The sequence below is a fragment of the Siphateles boraxobius genome, unplaced genomic scaffold, assembly GCF_051911475.1.
Source record: "Siphateles boraxobius isolate OS27281-9 unplaced genomic scaffold, OSU_SipBor_1 7, whole genome shotgun sequence".
In the NCBI taxonomy this organism is placed as follows: domain Eukaryota; kingdom Metazoa; phylum Chordata; class Actinopteri; order Cypriniformes; family Leuciscidae; genus Siphateles; species Siphateles boraxobius.
The window spans coordinates 16,541,613-16,561,289 of NW_027509197.1; the positions used below are offsets into that span (position 1 = coordinate 16,541,613).

At 42.4% G+C, this 19,677-nt stretch overlaps 2 protein-coding genes across 3 annotated transcripts; both read left to right on the forward strand.

The window, feature by feature from the left end:
* Positions 1–746: 746 nt before the first annotated feature.
* crygm6 (crystallin, gamma M6) lies at positions 747–10,138 on the forward strand. Its single transcript, XM_077216608.1, is given in 5 exon segments — positions 747–761; positions 9,468–9,499; positions 9,501–9,702; positions 9,874–9,989; positions 9,991–10,138. Coding segments are annotated over 5 exon segments (513 nt in total).
* A 2,026-nt stretch (positions 10,139–12,164) lies between these two features.
* On the forward strand, positions 12,165–12,933 carry LOC143723970 (gamma-crystallin M2-like). Of its 2 annotated transcripts, none has more exons than XM_077216928.1 (3): positions 12,165–12,185; positions 12,322–12,564; positions 12,661–12,933. In XM_077216928.1, exons 1-3 carry the CDS (start codon positions 12,177–12,179, stop codon positions 12,931–12,933), a joined length of 525 nt encoding a protein of 174 aa, XP_077073043.1. In that variant the 5' UTR covers positions 12,165–12,176. The 2 variants fall into 2 exon arrangements, with proteins under 2 accessions (XP_077073043.1, XP_077073042.1); XM_077216927.1 differs by having other exon boundaries at positions 12,177–12,185; positions 12,322–12,569; positions 12,666–12,933.
* Positions 12,934–19,677: the final 6,744 nt, after the last annotated feature.

Here is a 19,677-nt window from a genome sequence, read left to right on the forward strand (position 1 = left end):
GACAGAGTTGTTCAAAAAGGCTTTCACGTTTGTTGCACCTTCTACTTTTAATGACCAACAGAAAACAGTTAAACTACAGTGTCTAATTTCCTTATATGATTTTAAAGGTTATTTTAAAACTATAGAACATGAGTCCCTCCACACATGCAAATGTTTTAATTAATGGCACTTTTATTTAATTGAAATGCACTTGAGTTGTCTTTGCCTCTTTTGTGTTTGTTTTGTGATTGTGTGATCTAATTTGTTCTGTTATCTTGGCCAGGTCTTTTTTGAAAAAGAGATTTTATATCTCAATGAGACAAACCTGGTTAAATAAAGGTTAAATAAAAAATAAAAAAAATAGACAGAGACAGTTCCACTTTCAGGTTAGTTTACTGGTATTTTTTTTTTTTTAGTTTGGTCATTATATAAGATGAATCATATAACAATATTGCAGCTTTCATCCATACTAAGCATTTGTTTCTCAACTGATTCAGTAAAAGATCTTTTGCATTGATTAATTGTGCTGATTGCAGCCAGATTGAAGCATTTTGTTGAATATGGAAAAACTGCACCAGGCCAAGCCAAACATAATCAGATTTTTTTTCCATTGCCCCCCTGATAGCCCCTATTACTACTCCCTGGGCTAGATTTATTTGAATGACAATACTTTATCCTGTGCAATCACAGCTGCTTCTAGGTTTTATAAAAGACAGTGATAAACTGGATGCCAGTGTCCAGCAGTATTAGCTCTGCCAGATGCCAAGATGACTATCGGCAAGGTAAGATTGTAATTTCTCTAAATGAAGTTTTATTAACTAAGTTCGGGAGGAGCACGTTCAGATAATTAACACGAGTGGACAGCAATCAGCAATCAATGATAAGAGGGTACATATAGACTCAGCAGTCTTAATTCGATCCATTGACAGTTTTCAGCATTTAGTATTCGCTTCTTTGCTCAGCTACTTGCAACTATGTCTCCTACGAGCTCCTCTTCCGACGAAGAAATCACCAGGGGTGCATCTTCTCACTCCGTCGATCCCACGGTCATCCCTCCTACGCCTGTCGGCGCACTTGAGCCCCCGGCCTCTCCTCGCGGCCGCGCACCGGCAAGACTTCCATCTTCTTCCCCAGCTTCCTCCTACCGCTCGGCCGTCCCGACAATCCCACCCATCGGGAAATGGACTGTAGCTGGATTGAGGCAAGCGCTGGGTAACTCCGATTTACAAGCTTCAAGGAAAATGAATAAAGCGGAGCTGTATGATTTGTATGTCTCCTTAAAGTCAACTCCTAAGACGACCCACAGGCACAGCAAAGCCCGCAGGGCTCAAAATTCGCCTGCCCAATCACCACCCTCGTCTCCCTGCACAGGACGCGGCTCGCTTCGCCCATCGAGCCGCCGCAGCAACAAGCCCTCAGCGAGCCAGGGCCGCGCTCCAGTTTTCATCACGGCAGGTCCACTACCACCTTTTGACGAGGCCCAGCCCTCCACCTCTGCTTCCGCCGCCGCAGCACCACGTACAGCCGGGCCCAGCGGCCTCCCCGCAGCCGCTCAGTTATATTCTCCTGCTGTACATAACCCTTTTCCTTTTCAGAGGCCCCAGCTCCAGTTACAGACACTAGCGCGAAGCTATCGCCGCTAGCATCACAGACCCAACAATGTCAACAGTTCTACCCAACAGGTTACAACCCCGCCCACTTCCTGTGGCCTGCAGCACAAGTAACTCAAACAAGTGCGGGCCCGCCTCCGCTCGCAGCCCAAGCTCACACTGCTTTTCTATCAGGCAAACTGAAACTCTGGTGCTTTCAGTTTGGTCTACTGCCAAGGTTGCTGTGGCCACTGACTGTGTATGAGGTTTCTTTGACAACAGTGGATAAGCTGGAAGCGTTAATAAGTTTATACATCAGGAAATGGTTGGGAGTTCCACGCTTCCTCAGCAGAGTGGGACTTTATAGTAAAGGAGTATTGCAGCTGCCAGTCTCTGCTTTAACCGAGGAGTTTAAGTGTGCCAAGGTCAGACTGGAAATGACTTTAGCAGAGTCACGCGACAAATGTGTAAGGGAGGCAGCCCCTGTGGTAAAATCTGGTAGAAAGTGGTCAGCAAAGAAATCTGTAGTAGAGGCAAAGGCTGACCTTCAAATTGGGGATATCGTGGGACAGGTACAGCATGGAAGAGGGGGTTTTGGGCTCAGTTTAGCTTCTCCTAAATGGCACAAGGCAGGCCCAGCCCAAAGGAGGAAGCTGGTAGTCACCGAGGTGCGAAAGCAGGAGGAGAGGATGAGATGTGTAAAGGCCATTTCCCAGGCCAAGCAGGGAGAGTGGATGAGATGGGAGAGTGTGGAACAACGCAAAATGGGCTGGCAAGACCTTTGGTCAATGGAAGAGAGTAGGATCAGTTTCCTTATTAGGTCAACATATGATGTTCTCCCATCACCGCAGAACCTAAACCTCTGGGTAGGAGAGGATCCATCTTGTCCTTTGTGTTCATCACCTGCCACATTAAGGCACATTTTGACAGGATGTAAGGTGGCTCTTAGCCAGGGTCGGTTTACTTGGCGCCATGATCAAGTATTGCGATGTTTGGCTTTAGCATTGGAAGGCAAGCGTAGTTTGACCAATAAATTGCCGCCTGTTCTAGCAAAACATTACACGCAGAAGACAATATTCCTCCGCCCAGGCGAGCAACCACCAAGAAAAGGTGCTAACACCAATTCTCGCCCAGGACAACTGGAAGCTTCTAGGGACTGGAAGATGCTGGTTGATCTTGATCAACGGCTTATTTTTCCACCTGAGATTGCCACCACTAACCTACGACCAGATATTGTTTTGTGGTCTGGATCAGCACGCATTGTTCAACTGATAGAGTTAACAGTGCCATGGGAGGATGCGGTAGATGAGGCATATGAGAGGAAGAAACTGCGGTATGCTCATCTGGCCACTGAAGCAGAACAGCGAGGATGGAGAGTCCAGGTTTATCCAGTGGAAGTGGGTTGTCGAGGTTTTGTGGCACACTCTACAACCCGGTTCCTCAGAGACGTCGGATTCAGTGGCCAAGAGTTGCGTCGTACAGTAAAGAACTTATCTGAAGCAGCAGAAAGGAGCAGCAACTGGCTGTGGTTGAGACGGAAAGATTCTAGCTGGCTGTGTACAGGCCGCCATGCTACGGTTTCGTAGAATTCTTGAAAACTTGAAAGGTCTGTTGGTTTATTTGTATAGGTTGTATAGTATTTACAGTCATTACGTTCCTGTGTATATTGCGTGAATGACGGGTGGTTGGGCAGATATTGTGTTTTGCGGTAGGTGGTATGCCATACGGAACCGTTGCCACTGAAACTGCATATTAACGCACCAGTGGGGCTCGACAGCCTTAGTCAAACGGGTTGGCACGTATGGTTGGGTTGCGGAGAGATTGTGAGATTGTGGTTAGGTCTCAGCAGCAACTGTTGGTTTATTTGTATAGGTCGTATAGTATTTACAGTCATTACGTTCCTGTGTATATTGCGTGAATGACGGGTGGTTGGGCAGATATTGTGTTTTGTGATAGGTGGTATGCCATACGGAACCGTTGCCACTGAAACTGCATATTAACGCACCAGTGGGGCTCGACAGCCTTAGTCAAACGGGTTGGCGCGTATGGTTGGGTTGCGGAGAGATTGTGAGATTGTGGTTAGGTCTCAGCAGCAAGAGGGAAGTAGAGGTCAGTAAGCTGGGCTGAGTTGAGTGGGGGACGGAGGGGGGTGACTCTGGGACGCCAGAGTCACTGTCGAGCCCTCTTGAGGTGTCGTGGGCTAGTCGACGAAACACTGAGGACGGAAGGTGCCCACTTGAAGACCCTAGAGATGTTCCCTACTCCGCTCAATCCAGGGGGTTGTTATGGGGGGACCGCACTGTGGTTGCAGCCGTTGTGTGTGCTGACGCGCAATATTAACACCAGACAGAAGATTCACGTCACCAGATGGAAAGAAGCGTAAATGGATGGAGAAGCATAGGTTACTGTAAAGCTACGTCTTAGTTGGTGATTATCTTGGCGAAAGCCGAGTACAAATCAGAATGAAGTTTTAACATCTACTCTCGTGTAATGGAAATCATTATCATCCCTCACTTTCTCCGACTAACTTTTCTTCTCAATTTACAGCAGGTCATCCAATCACAAGGGCACCGCTGACATTCGCAGCTCTGGATTATACCCTTCCCAGCTCTATCATACAAACTAAATCACCAAATTCTCTTTTCACAGACACTCCGATGCCCGTGCCGCCCAACGCAGTTGCTATGGAACCCCCACCAGTTTCTCAATCCATCCGCGCTCAGATCCTCTCAGGTACGGATGTAGACCTCTCTTCTCTGTTGTCTCTCCTCCCTGCAGCTGAATCAGACCGCCAAGTGGATTGCGGTGATTTTTCAGTGACCCTGAAAAACACAAACACGCACTCATCTCGCGTCCTTTCATTTCCCGAATCCACGATCGCTTTTTCACGTTTCACTGAAATCATCTGTTCAGCCTTCCCCCACAGGCGGCGCGAACTGAACGATTATCAAGCAATCATTGCCGAACTCACGCTGTCCTATGGGGGCGGGCATTTCTACACGTACCACTAACTCTTTTCTGTAAAAAGTGCCGTGCGAGTCGCACAATGGAATCAGTGCACATACTGGGGTGCACTTGACTCGGATCTCCACAGCAGGGTATTTTTAGGTTGCAAAAACACTACCTGTGCAGTTTGCAGGTCAGTGGCGCACTCAACCGCATCGTGCCCACAGGTTAACCCATCCTCTCTTCCCTACGTGGGAACAAGCCATGCTAAATCCACTAGCTATGTGCCGTGCGCAGCGACCACCAGCGCAATGCAGGACTCTGCTTTTGATGAAAGCAGGCAGCCTTGTAATCATTTCAACGCGGGCAGATGTCAAAGAGCGTGCTGCCGGTTTATGCACATCTGCAGCTTTTGTGGCGGCGCCCATGCTCGCATTGTATGTCCAGTCTTCAAGTCTGTGAATAAAAAATCAAAAAAATTATTTGGCGACTCCTGTGAATATTTCGCGCATGCACTTCGAACTAGCTCATCACCCGGATGCCGAATTTACCGATTATCTGCTGTCAGGCCTAAAAAACGGCTTTAAACCCGGCTTAGAATGCCCGCTTTCCCAAAACATCATATGTAATAATCTCCAATCCGCCCTTATAGAACCTGAAGTTGTAGACAAACTGATCAAAAAAGAAGTTGAGTCAGGCTTTACGATCGGTCCGTTCGACAATCCTCCATTTAATCTGTTTCGTATCAGCCCTATTGGAGTGGCTACAAGGAAGTTCTCAGGTAAAAAACGCCTAATAATCGACCTGTCAGCCCCGCACAATTCTCCGTTCCCAAGCAGAAAACAGCTTGATCCCTCTCGATGAATTTTCACTCAAATACCACGACATAGATCAGGCTATCGACAAGATCAAAATCGCAGGTCGGGGTGCTTGGCTTGCAAAAATCGACGTTACAGCTGCTTTCAAAGTAATGCCTATCCATCCAGGTTCATGGCACCTATTTGGAGTTCGCTGGCTCGGGAAATATTACTTCGCAGTACGTTTAACATTCGGATGCAAAAGCAGCCCTAAAATATTTGACATGCTATCAGAAGCCGTTTGCTGGATCTTGTCGAACAACTACGCCATTCCTTACCTCATTCACCTGCTAGACGATTTTCTAATAATCTCGCCTCCCGATGCTATTCCAGCTGCGCACATCCTTACGCTCAAAACGTCTTCTCTGAGCTAGGAATTCCTATAGCACAGGAAAAAACCATGGGCCCTGCAACATCCATCGAATTCCTAGGAATTAATTTGGATTCAGAAAAATTCCAAGCATCCCTCCCCAAAGAAAAAATCAACCGAATAATCCTCGTCTCTTCTACTTTCCTTGAAAAATCAAATTTTTCAAAACGCGAACTCCTGTCCCTGCTCGGACATCTAAACTTCGCAATACGCATCATCCCGCAGGGCCGCCCCTTCATCTCACATCTCCTCTTACTCGCGTCCTCTGTCCACTCGCTAGAAGACCGCATTTCTATAACTCTAGTATGTCGCGACGAACTCAGGTTATGGTTAACATTTCTAAAACAGTGGAACGGCCTATCCTTTTTCTACAACAACCTTGTTTCATACCCCACTGACATCCAATTGTTCACAGACGCCGCCCCCTCAATCGGGTTCGGGGGATTTTATCAAGGTCGTTGGTTCGCGGCTCCGTGGCCACCACAGCTCCAGGACAAAACTCAATCCTCAGCTCTATTCAAGCTTTACCCTCTCGTAGTAGCAGCTTTCCTGTGGGGAAAAGAATGGGCCACTAGCAGCGTTTTAGTGCATTGTGACAATGACGCAACAGTGCATTGCAATAACAAAGGCCGTTCCCATTCACCTGCTCTAATGCCACTCTTAAGGCGTCTCACCTGGATTTCAGCTTGCGACCAATTCATTATCATTGCTAAACACATCCCTGGGATAAAGACTCTCTGTCTCGTTTTCTGTTTCAGAAATTCAGGATGCTGGCTCCAGAGGCGGATCAATTCCCAACTCTAGTTCCTCGCTATTCAGAACTAATATTCCCGTAACCCACCCATTAAAACCCCTGCTTGACGCATCACTCGACAGTATCCTCCAAGCAGTATCTCCCAGGACCCTTCAATCCTACGTTACTGCTTGGAGATGTTTTAAAACATTCCATGTCTCTTATAACTTGCCTTTCCCTGATTTTTCTCTTCTTTCAATCGCCTCTTTTATCTCCTACCTTAATATCATTAAGGGCCTACAAGTCGGGTCCATTAAAGGTTATTTGAGCGGCATCCAGTTTTTCCATAAATTGATGTACGGCGCTCCTTCCGCAGAGATAAACAATTCACAAACCTCCCTTCTGATCAAAGGGATTCAACGATCCCAGCCAACCCGTCCCTACACCAGACAACCCTTAACATTAGATATTCTCACTAAATGTATTTACACCCTCCGCACAGGCTTTCAGTCCCTCAATACTGCCCGCACACTAGACGCCATGTTCATTTTAGCTTTTTTCGGTTTTCTCAGATGTTCCGAACTCGCTATCACTTCCAAATTCGACCCATCAATCCACCCCACCATCTCAGATCTATCAGTTCTAGATAGCGAAACAATCTCATTTTTGATCAAACAAAGCAAAACAGATCAAACTAGGAAAGGTCATTTCATTTACATTTTCAACCTCGCATCACCAATCCAACCATACCAGTCTGTTTTGGCATATCTTCAATGGAGAACTTCTCAGGTCAAATCCCATCTCGAACCCCTGTTCATAGATGACTCCAACAAACCCGTAACACGCTTCTGGTTCCAGAGCCACCTCAAACTAGTTCTCCAACAGTCGGGCATCGCAGCCAAAAACTTCTCAAGCCACTCCTTCCGTATCGGGGCAGCAACCTCCGCAGCTCAAAAAGGTCTCTCTCAACAGCAGACCCAAGCCCTCGGAAGATGGTCCTCAGATGCCTTTCAAACTTACATAAGGACCAACCAGTTCCACATTAAAAAAGCACACCAAACCCTCATTGATTAAAAAAAAAAAAAAAAAAAAAAAACTCTCCCGTCCAGCGAGCATCGGTCTCCCAGCGGACGTACCATGTACTTATCTCCAAACTCTCTAGTCCAGCGAGCATCAGTCTCCCAGCGGACGTACTACATACTTACCTCTATCACTCTCCCGTCCAGCGAGCATCAGTCTCCCAGCGGACATACTATGTACTTTCTCTAAATCTCTCCCGTCCAGCGAGCACTGGTCTCCCAGCGGACGTACTATGTACTTTTCTCTAAAATATCTCCCATCCAGCGAGCACTGGTCTCCCAGCGGACGTACTATGTACTTATCTCCAAAACTCTAGTCCAGCGAGCATCAGTCTCCCAGCGGACGTACTACATACTTACCTCTATCACTCTCCCGTCCAGCGAGCATCAGTCTCCCAGCGGACATACTATGTACTTTCTCTAAATCTCTCCCGTCCAGCGAGCACTGGTCTCCCAGCGGACGTACTATGTACTTTTCTCTAAAATATCTCCCGTCCAGCGAGCACTGGTCTCCCAGCGGACGTACTATGTACTTATCTCCAAAACTCTAGTCCAGCGAGCATCAGTCTCCCAGCGGACGTACTACATACTTACCTCTATCACTCTCCCGTCCAGCGAGCATCAGTCTCCCAGCGGACATACTATGTACTTTCTCTAAATCTCTCCCGTCCAGCGAGCACTGGTCTCCCAGCGGACGTACCATGTACTTTTCTCGTAATCTCTCCCGTCCAGCGAGCATTGGTCTCACAGCGGACGGAGTGAGAACTTTCCCAGTAGAGCACTTACGTTTTCTCTTTCATCCAGCGAGCATTTGGTCTCACAGCGGATGCAGTGTGAAAAAATCTCCTGGGCAAGCACTCATTTTTCCTCTTTCAATTTCCTCTTTCTGTCCAGCGAGCATTGGTCTCACAGCGGACGGAGTGAGAACTTTCCCAGTAGAGCACTTACGTTTTCTCTTTCATCCAGCGAGCACTTGGTCTCACAGCGGATGCAGTGTGAGAAAATCTCCTGGGCAAGCACTCATTTTTCTCTTTTTAGTTTTCCTCTTTCCATCCAGCGAGCATTGGTCTCACAGCGGACGGAACGAGAACGTTCCCGGTAGAAGCACTCACGTTTTCTCTTTCATTTCAGCGAGCATTTGGTCTCACAGCGGATGCAGTGTGAAAACCTCCTGGACAAGTACACTACAACCGCTCCTCGTTCGCAGACAAACAGGGGCCGTCAGTCCAGGCAGTGAACCACCATCACGGGCCTCCCCGATTAAGCATCCAGGCCCCTTCTCGAGATGCCAGCCCGCCAATCTCGGCACTCATTTGGGGGTCTTTAGTCCGGCGGCTGTCCTCTGCTCTTTAGCCTATTGGGGGGAGTACTCTGGGTTCGGGCTGAATTCCGAGCTCGGAGCCCTCCCTCCGGACAGCACGCCAAATACGCATTAAATCTTACTCCCTCAAAATTATATGTAAGTGTGAACTCGTGAAATGAAGTTTTATTAACTAAGTTCGAGAGGAGCACGTTCAGATAATTAACACGAGTGGACAGCAATCAGCAATCAATGATAAGAGGGTACATATAGACTCAGCAGTCTTACCTCGATCCATTGACAGTTTGCAGCATCCCCCCTCCACCCCTTCTCCACACTCCTAGTTCTCCACACTCCTAGTTCTAAAAATCACTTACATACGGGGGGAGTACTCTGGGTTCGGGCTGAATTCCGAGCTCGGAGCCCTCCCTCCGGACAGCACGCCAAATACGCATTAAATCTTACTCCCTCAAAATTATATGTAAGTGTGAACTCGTGAACTCTCAGACTAAGTTATAGACTTATAATGGTTTTTAAGTCTATAACATGAAGCTGTAAGCTCATATTATTGCAAACTTGAGTAGTAGATTTACTGTACCACTTTTCATTAATAGATCATCTTCTACGAGGACAGGAACTTTCAGGGCAGAGTGCAGCAGTGACTGTGCAGACCTACACCCCTATTTTACCCAATGCAACTCTATCAGGGTAGAGAGTGGGTGCTTCATGGTGTATGAGCACCCAAATTATATGGGACAGCAGTACTTCCTGCAAAGGGGCGAGTATTCTGACTGTCAGCGTATGATTGGGTTCAGTAACTATATCAGATCATGCCGTATGCTCCCCATGGTAAGTGATTTAAGGGAATAAATATTAAATGATTAAAAAAATAACCATGCACTAGTTCATGAAATCAAATAAATATAATGCTTTTGACTGCTGAAACACACTTCGATGTTCTTGCCACATGAAATTATAAATGTGTTGCTTAGTATATCCCAAATTCGTGTTTTCTTGTAGTATAACTACAGAATGAGACTATATGACCGGGCTGATATGGGAGGACAGATGATTGAACTCACAGAAGACTGCCCTAACATCATGGACCACTTCCATACATCTGACATCCACTCCTGTGATGGACGGCCACTGGCTTCTGTACGAGCAGCCCAACTACAGGGGACGAATGTACTACCTTGGACCATGTGAATACAGGAAGTACAGCGAATGGGGAGGAACGGCCCCAAGAATTGGGTCCCTCAGGAGAATGACCACTTTCAACTAGACAACATAAATTGTGTAGCAACATGCACTAAATAAATTCTCTTGACTGAAACATCTTCTTGTCTGGCTGTTATTCTGCTGTAGTGTTTTAATGTGAACTTAAAATCACCATAAAAAATCATTTAAATAATTAAACAGTAACTATAGTTATTCTAAACTTAATTTCCTTCACTGACCTATCAGTGCAAATCTGGTTACCAGACTGAAAAATATTAATTGAAAAATTCAGAAAAGCACAACTGAGGGCAAACTGTCTATCACACAGCTTATGCTTTTGACTGAACAATGTGGGGCTCAGTCTGGATTAAATGTCCTCATTGTAGTTAAATCTATATCACTACCATGGCAAAAAACAAAAGCAGCTCTGCTATTTAAATGCACATTGACCTCAAAGAAATTAGAGGACATATTTAATACGCATGCATGTTATTGTGGTACAAAGTAGCTATCAAATACCAAATTACAAAGTTTTTTCTCTGAAACACCTATTTAGCTTTATAATGTAAAGAAGAAGACTGAATAACAAGACAAAGTCAATCAATTAAGTCATACTGGATTTTTAATGAAAGTAAGTAATATAAGTTGTGACTGGGTGGATACAGTTACATTTCTGATAATATCTGGCCGTTGTTTTTAAGGTATAATCAAAATAGCTACATCAATGCCATGCCACACTATTTCGTAATTAATATACAATATATACACAACATGGTAGATGAAGAAGTGTCCTACTTTACTTGTATTTAAGCAAGTATGGCTATGTGATTATGTGATTATTTTTATTCTTGGAATACTATTGCTAACAGGTTTGTGAATAACTTTGCCTTTTTTGTGACTGATAAAAAACTATTTGCACACATAGTCAATTTGTAGTTTATGATATCATAAGAACATGTAATGATTACTGCTTGCTTGCTTTTTACTGTGTATCCTAGGTCTTTTTCTAAAAGATGACTGTATTCTTTTTCCACTTAAAAGGTTTTGCATTTCATTTTACTTATAAAATATTTATAAGCCAATACAAATATTTAGGTTATTTATCCACATGTAGAAGAGATTTACAAAAAGCACATAAATAATACAAATGGATGTACAGAACATTTGTTGGACAAACTGCAAATAGAATATTTCTACATTTAACTTTTTCTACTTAACTTTTGCATGATGCTGCCTCCACAGCTGTGTTAGTAAGAAATTGAAAATGACCATCATATTGATAAACACAACAAAACTTTTTGCATAATTTACATGCCACAATATATTAATTTATTTATTTTGTACTTTATTTGGGCATTTAGCGTGTTGCTAATATTGCCAGCCTAACTAATAGCTAAAGCAAACTAAAAGTTTTATTAACCAATATCTATGGTTTTTAACCAGCAGTCCAGCACCAAAACACCTGCCTGGAAGTTTCTAGTAATTCTAAAGATCTTGATTAGCTGGTTCAGGTATGTTTATTTAGGGTTGGAGCTAAACTCTTCTGGAAAGTGGCCCTCCGGGAACTGAATTTGACACCCCTGTTCTAGAGACAAATTGATATTTGAATGAAACAATGCTCACATAACACTTGTGTTTAATCATTCCCAAAACAGTTATGATTACAATATTTTTTTTCCTCTGTTAATTTCCCTATTAATTTCTGATTTTTTTTCATATGTAAGAATTTACTGAAAAAGTTATATGTCAGTGCAGTTGAAAATCCTATTGAGAATGGAATCTCAGCAAACACTCCCTCTGTTGAGCAACTTCTTTAATGCAAAATGGATGTTCCATATTGTTCTGTGAGCATTGTGTTGTGAATGTGTGGGTGCCATACCAGTCATTTCCCTGGACCATGCAAGAGAAAACACCAAACATGTAATTATATATCCTTTTTCAAGTAAAATCCATATTTTGAACGCAATATTGTGCTCTAACAAAAAGGTAACATGTGCCAGTACCCTGACATATTCCTGTGATAATTTGAATAACAATACTTTGTTTGTCAAGAGGCAGTATAAAAAGCTTGGGAAGCATATGGAATCTCTCCAACGGTGACCATGGGCAAGGTAGGATTTTTGGCACCACTTTCATGACTTTTACATTGAATTGCACTTCCCCTATGTATACTAACCTTTGATGCATACGGATTACTCTCCTAATAGTGACACTAAACTTAAGTGTTGATTTTGTTAACTTTTTCAGATTGTTTTTTACGAGGACAAAAATTTTCAAGGTCGTAGCTATGAGTGTAGCAATGACTGCACAGACCTACACACTTACTTCAGTCGCTGCAACTCCATCAGAGTAGAGAGTGGCTGTTTCATGATCTATGAACGTCCAAATTATATGGGCCACCAGTATTTTATGAAGCGAGGCGAGTATTCTGACTACCAGAGATGGATGGGCTTCAGTAGCTGTATTCGATCCTGTCGCCAGATACCAATGGTGAGGTTTACTGAATGTGGTGCTTTTGTGGACATACATGACGGTTTCTTTGATGCCAGTGTACTGAATCCTTCCTTTGGATCTTGATGTCAACAGTACAGGGGACCATACAGAATGAGGATCTATGAGAAGGCTGACTACGGAGGTCACATGATGGAATTCATGGATGACTGCCCCTGTGTGTCTGACCGTTTCCACCATCGGCATGTGTACTCCTGTAATGTGATGAATGGCTACTGGGTCTTCTATGAATATCCCAACTACAGAGGGAGGCAGTACTTCCTGAAACCTGGGGAATACAGGAGATACCGAGACTGGTGTGCTACCTGCGCTATTGTGGGCTCCTTCAGACGAGTCAACGATTATTAGCCATTCTGCTTGCACTAATTTATATGAACTGTTCATTTCCTGTTTATAAGCATAACTGTTTATAAACATTTAGATTTTTCACTTCTTGTGCCTGGATATAAAAAAAATAAATAAGAATAAAATGATATTTGTAATAATAAAGTACTCTTGTTTTACTGAATTGTCAGCACTAAATTAGACTATTATAACAGAATTAACTGGCATTTTTAAACTTTTTAACCCTCAAGCCATATTCACATAGCAGCCCTTAATTACGCCTTCGTGGACAAATTTGGGCACGAAGGTCACAGGTGTGATCTGATTATAAATGCTATATCACTATCTCCTAAAATAAAAACTATCAATTTATGCCATTTCTTTTTTGTATTTATTAATTTATTTACCTCTAAAATTATGTATGTTATGTTGTATGTTACAAACTATGTTGTAAACTATTTAATATATGCTTATTTTTGTGTCATATGTATTTAACTACAGTAAAAAAAAAATCATTCCACTAAGTTCAGACAGCCAAAACCTAAAAACTGGTGTCATATGTTGCTATAAAAATAACAAAAAAGCAATCATATTAATAGCCGCTAGATGGTTGTATAGTACTCAATGGCTGCATATGGCTGACCTATAAACCATTGTTATAACGAATTTAACCTCTTAAGTTTTTAATTTTATCACAAGTTAAAATTGTAATAAAAAAAAAAACAACAAAAAAAAAACATCTGTGGTAGGTGAGACTATACAAAGATGCCAAAATATGCTTAGACAAATTTGACTTTTTGATTTAAGATTTTAAGATTAAGATTTTGCCCAATTTGCCCAAATACGGCTTGAGGGTTCATTTGATTTTTACATTTTTACACATTTACAAATCTTACAATTATTAAAAGATAAAACAATAAAAACAACAATTTGCATTTATATCAACAAATGTAAACCCAAACAGTATCACTAACGTATAATGGAAAGTACCTTTTACTCAAAATGTGCCAAAAAGTTTAGCTAACTATTATTAATTTCCTGAGATTTAAGGTAAAACTAAATATTTTTTGAAGTTTTTACAACTCTCATAAATTTAGAGTTTAGGGAACTTGAAAAAATAGATTCAACCATAATCAAATATTTTAATGTCAAACATTCAACCTCACGGTAAACCCTAAAGCTCAAAATAATTAATTGGTTTGAGTAGGGCCAACTTAAATTATCAATCAATCAATCAAATTTTATTTGTAGAGCGCCTTACAACAACCAAAAGGTGCACAAGGCGCTTTCCAGTAAAACATCAATAGAGTAACAATATATAAAAAACATAAGTGTACATAAAAAGCAATTGAAACGGGACGGAAGCTACGTGTTAAAAGCTTGTCTAAATAGATGAGTTTTCAACTGCGATTTAAAAGTACTCAATATAGTAATACTTCGTAGGTGAGGTGGAAGTGCGTTCCACAGCATAGGTCCTTGGACGGCAAAAGACCGACCTCCAAACTTTTTATATTTGCACTTAGGAATCACCAAAGAGGTGTAGTCAGAGGAGCGCAGGGTTCTGACTGGTTTATAGACGGTTAATAGTTCTGCGAGGCAGGCCGGGTCCATACCATTGATGGCCTTGAACACGAACAGCAGGACCTTATACTCCATCCTAAAAAGCACCGAAAGCCAGTGGAGCGAACAGAGACCTGGGGTGATATGTGAGCCTTTGGAGGCATTACAAAGGAGACGTGCTGCTGTGTTTTGTACCGGTTGAAGCCTATTGAGCAATGATTGATTAAGTCCAATGGTAAGGGCATTGCAATAGTCTATCCTCGAGCTGATGAAGGCATGAATGGCCTTTTCAAGGTCAGCTCTGGACAAAAATGGTTTGACCTTACTCCTTAAGTGGCCTTAAGTGGTAAAAGCTCACCTTCACGACTGCACTGATCTGTACATCGTACCGCATACTCGTGTCTAAAATAACACCCAAGTTACGCACAATTTGTGCAAACTGAGGTGTTAGAGCAGTGGTTTTCAAACCCTGGGTCGCGACCCAAAATTAAAAAATGGGTCGCCAGTGTTGTGAACTTTTTCTTCTCAAGTGTAGAAAAGATAGAGTTGCAGACCAGGAGATAGTTGAGGTATAAGTTCTTTATTGCGTCGCTGTAGTCATCTCAATCACGTCTAACTAAGGCAGTATACATTTAGTTCATATACCCTTTCAAGGGGGTTGGATTAATTTCATAGAGGAGGGGACTCTTGAACAAAACATGTAAAGGAAAGTACATGATTCAGCTGGTTACCTGATTTCATCAGGTAACAGTGTAACTCAGAGCCTTGAGATGCTAATCCAATCAGCCTGATTAGATCAACAAAAGGCCCAGCTGACCTTTGAGATGTGACAAGAGGTTAATGTCCAAAACCTTGATTGCCTCAAAAATGGAAAACAGTGTGTGCACTTTCTCAGTTAAAATACTGTTGAACCTAAATTAAAACATTTAAATAAATTTGTAATCCTACATTTCCCCCTTTGAGAGTTCTAAATAACTCTCACAAAATACAAATTTAGACACTTAAACAAACATGCAATTTTAGGGTCCGTGACATCCCTACGGGTAATAGTCTTTTCTGGTAGGAACTGTGATTTTCTCGAGAGAGGCGTGATTCATATGTTGAATGAAACACTTGATACTGTGGACGCATAGATAGTACGCCAGTAGAACAAACAACAACATAATTGCTATTTCCTTTATCCACAGCCAGGGTTTACCAATCAAGTTTCCGAACCATGAAGACTTATCTTCAGTCATCTGATGTAATTTTGCTGAAAGATCAAGAATGTCTTGTTGGATTTTGTTCAAGTTCTCTGCTGGATCCATTAACCCGGTGCAGCACTCAGGTCCGACGATGGTGCAGGCTCCTCCTTGCGTCGCTAGAATGTAATCCAAGGCCACTCTGTTCTGTAAGATCATTATCTTGTGCGAAGCGAGAGTGTCCGTGATGTTACCAAGGGCCAAAGCCGTATCATTGGCCAATTTCTGTACAGAATTCGATAAGCTTCTGACTTGATCAATGGCTTGCATGACACCATAAGATGGTATTAATGCTCCAAGAGTTCTTGACCACCATGTTTGTGCACAAGTGAGTCCTGGAATGCAGCCATCTGCTTCGTTAGTGGTAGGAGCTGAATTTTGTAGTTGTGGGGAGCTTGGGGTGGAGTGTGTATTTTCTCTGATAGCTGGTAGAACATAAACCAGGGTGCACCTTCCGTTGAATTGGCCGGGGAGGATGCTGTAGACAGAAGTTCCACATAACCAAAAAGTGTCAGTTGGTGGAGAGATCATACACAACTGATTTATTGCAAAAAAATTGGGTAGGGATGGGATTCTGGAGAAACACTCTGTTAAGTCATTTTCCTCTTTCTTATCTGTGGTAGTAACGTACACATGGGATTCTGTTCCTCTTTAAATCACAAAGCTGCAACGTTCACGAGGAATTTCACCCAGTGGAGTCGATGCTGGAGCATAATTTTCCACGTACCAATAGAACATCATTGGCAGGACTAGATCTGTCATGATGGGAGTAGCTGAAGTTAGGTTGCAGGATGGTAATCCTGGAATGCAACACAGAGAAGCGGGAGGAATTGTTATGTTGTGACATGTATCCTTGTTGTATAATCCACTGGTATGATGATTGAATAAGGTACACGTGTCACATTTGGAGATAGGGTGGGCCACCCATGGGATTCCTGCTGAAGGTGCGTGTGGCATGCAAACATTCTTCCCAGCAAACAAGGCGTTTCTTGACATATTCATCAGCTCTAAGAATATGTTGTTTCTGGAGTCCACACTTTGTGCGATGTCTATGATGTTCAAACACTAGGATTGTGAACTTTTTCTGATTCTGCTACACAGTGGAGCAGTATTTGTTCAAACACTATGGTTGTAAACTTTTCTGAGTCTGCTATTTTTGTTCCCTCCTTCCCTATTTCTTAATTATGACACCTAAAGAACGCAGTGAGGTGAGGATGGATTAATGGATGGGAAGGCCTATGAGGGATTCTTCACCGAAGGGTTGGCCTCCGACGCCTGTTGCAATCGGTTCTTCCCTCGGCTCCTCACTGGTTCCGTGTCCTAACCTATCCCTGTAGGTGGGGGAACAACGTTACAGTGTGAAACATAAGTCCAGGTTTTTTTTTTCTTTCATGTTTTTTTCTTTCATTTTTTTTTCTTTTTCTGACACAATACTGCAGCTGCTGTAATCAACATCACTTAATGTGGCCCATGCCACTTTGGTTCTAATGGAGGAAACGTCTTTGTACAGATCAATTATTGATTCAGGAGGCATAATTTTCTTCTGTGCTGCACTACCTGAACAAACTTGTACAGTTGCATAGAAACAAGCCTGTTTAGCTGCCATATCAGCAAGAGCATTTACCTTATGCTTCCGTAGTATTAGTTGTGAGATGTGCTTTCACTATGATCACTGCTAATTTCTTTGGAAGTTTCATGGAAAACATTAGATCTTTCACTAATTCAGCATGCTTAATGGGGGATCCAGTAGAAGTTAGAAACTGTCTGGTTTGCCAAATGACACCAAAATCATTAATTACCCCAAAAGCATATCTGGAATCTGTGTAGATATTAGCAACTGATCCTGAAGCTAGCGTGCATGCTCTTGTTAGGGCTACTGCAGCTTGAGCTGAAAAATGATCTGGAAGACGTCCTGAAGCTAACACTTCCGTGATGGACGTTACAGCATAACCTGCTCGTCTGTAGTAATTTCTCCTTCATCCTCTAACAAAACTTCAGTCATAGCAGACATCATACATGAGGACGGATTCGTGACAGGTGCACGCTGGAAGACAATATTCTGCATTATTGTGGACACTGCATGATGGCTTTTTTTTACGTTTACAGTCTGACCTAACACTATTCATGATGAAAGGCCTGTGCTGTAAAATAAAATTTAAGGCTGTGAGTCTACTTTAACCAGTGTCCCCCAAAGGAAAAAACTGAGACAGTCACTTTCCTTTTGTTCTATTAAACAAAAACAGAAGTCTTTTATCTCTGTTGCAAGTTAGTGGGGAAATAAAGCACTCACAGCCCAACTGGTTAACAACTAAAACAGCTGCCCAACGAGCTTAATGACGAGGGGAGGGGCTGCTTCAGAGCAGCCAGCAGGCTGAGCAGAAGCTGAGTTACATTGTTAGTTTCTCTAACATTCTTTTTGTTTTTTCTACACTCTTTTCCCCAATGTCCATGTTTACCACAATAATAACAACTGCTGCCCTCTCTCTTAGGACATTTGCGTTTCTGTTGCTTCTCTGCGTTGACCTTAAAGGATGCTGCTGCAATTTTCACTCTTGCCTTGACATCAGAGTTTCTTTCCCAAGTAGCTAACCTCTCCAAGTTGTTTTGTATGGTTCTAGTGGACCATGTTAAGTCTAAGAAGGGCAATGCTTTACTATGTTCTGACAACAGACCATCAAACCATGTGCGAACTAGGGGACCATTATCTTCTAGCACCTTCTCTGAAGTGTCAGCTATACCACTGTATGCTGCTGCTGACTGACAAAATCTTTGAGTGTACTCACTAACAGTTTCATTCTTCTTCTGTACACAACTAGTTATCTTTGACCAGTCCACTTTTGGTCCAACAATGCTTTTTAACACTCTCATAACTCCCTCTCTCAAGTCATCTTTTCTGGCATTTTGAAACTCAAAATAGTTTACAGCATTTTCAAAATCACTGAATTCGGACTCAGTCAAGATCTGTGATATTAGCTGGGTGACTTCAGCTAGAGACATATCGTAGAGCCGCATCTTTCTGGACAATTCTCTCCTAAACTCAGAAAAATTTCTTTGCACTGATGGCAAATTTTCAGCGATTCTCTCGATTTCTTTAGGACCTAAAGATAATTTGACTGCTTGGAGCTGCAGTATGGGGGTTACAGATTGAACAGAGTCAATCCCTTTTGCCCTAGTCTGAGCCTTTTGTCTTGCTCCACACACTTCAAATGCATTTACATCTTTATCTATCAAACCAGAATTTCTAGTGTTTTCTAGTCTACAGAAAGACTGTAAATCAGGATAGCTTTCATCTGACTGTTGGTCTTCAGAGTCACATTTGGTTGAGGCCTGATTATGGCTCACCTTTGTCTTGAAACAGGACACTTGAGTCTGCAATTGTTTGTTTTGTTCATTTAACTTATCAATACACCTAGTTTGTTCTTGTGCAATGGATAAGCTATATTCTCTATGGCAACAGATTATGCCTTTCATGTTTTTCTTTCTGATACATGCACCTAACACCTTCTTGCATTCTTCAATAGACCAAACTTTGTCTGGATCAATACCAAATTTCTTTGTCAAATCCAATCTAATTGACTCAGTCACTATCAAATCCATTTTCTCTCCTAACAATGACTTGAACTCACTGTCTGTCCATAAAGGGCTAGCTAGTCAATTTTTTCACAGTTGATGGAGCTAGCCTAGCATTTCTTATAACCATTTTGTGGATTTCTTTTGTTACCACACAATCAAAAAATAAACTTCTCTGATCAACAGAGGGTATACTTGTTAACACAGATCAAATCTGGTTAAACTTCCTTGTTACCAACACATCACAAACTATTAGCATGTTACGCTAATCTTCCCTAAAAGAAAAATGCAAAGGATCTTTCACCTTCTTAACTTTTAGAGGATAAAACAAACAAAAACACTAAATCTTCTCTGATCAAAAGAGGCTACACTCGATAACACAGTTAACCTTCCTTGC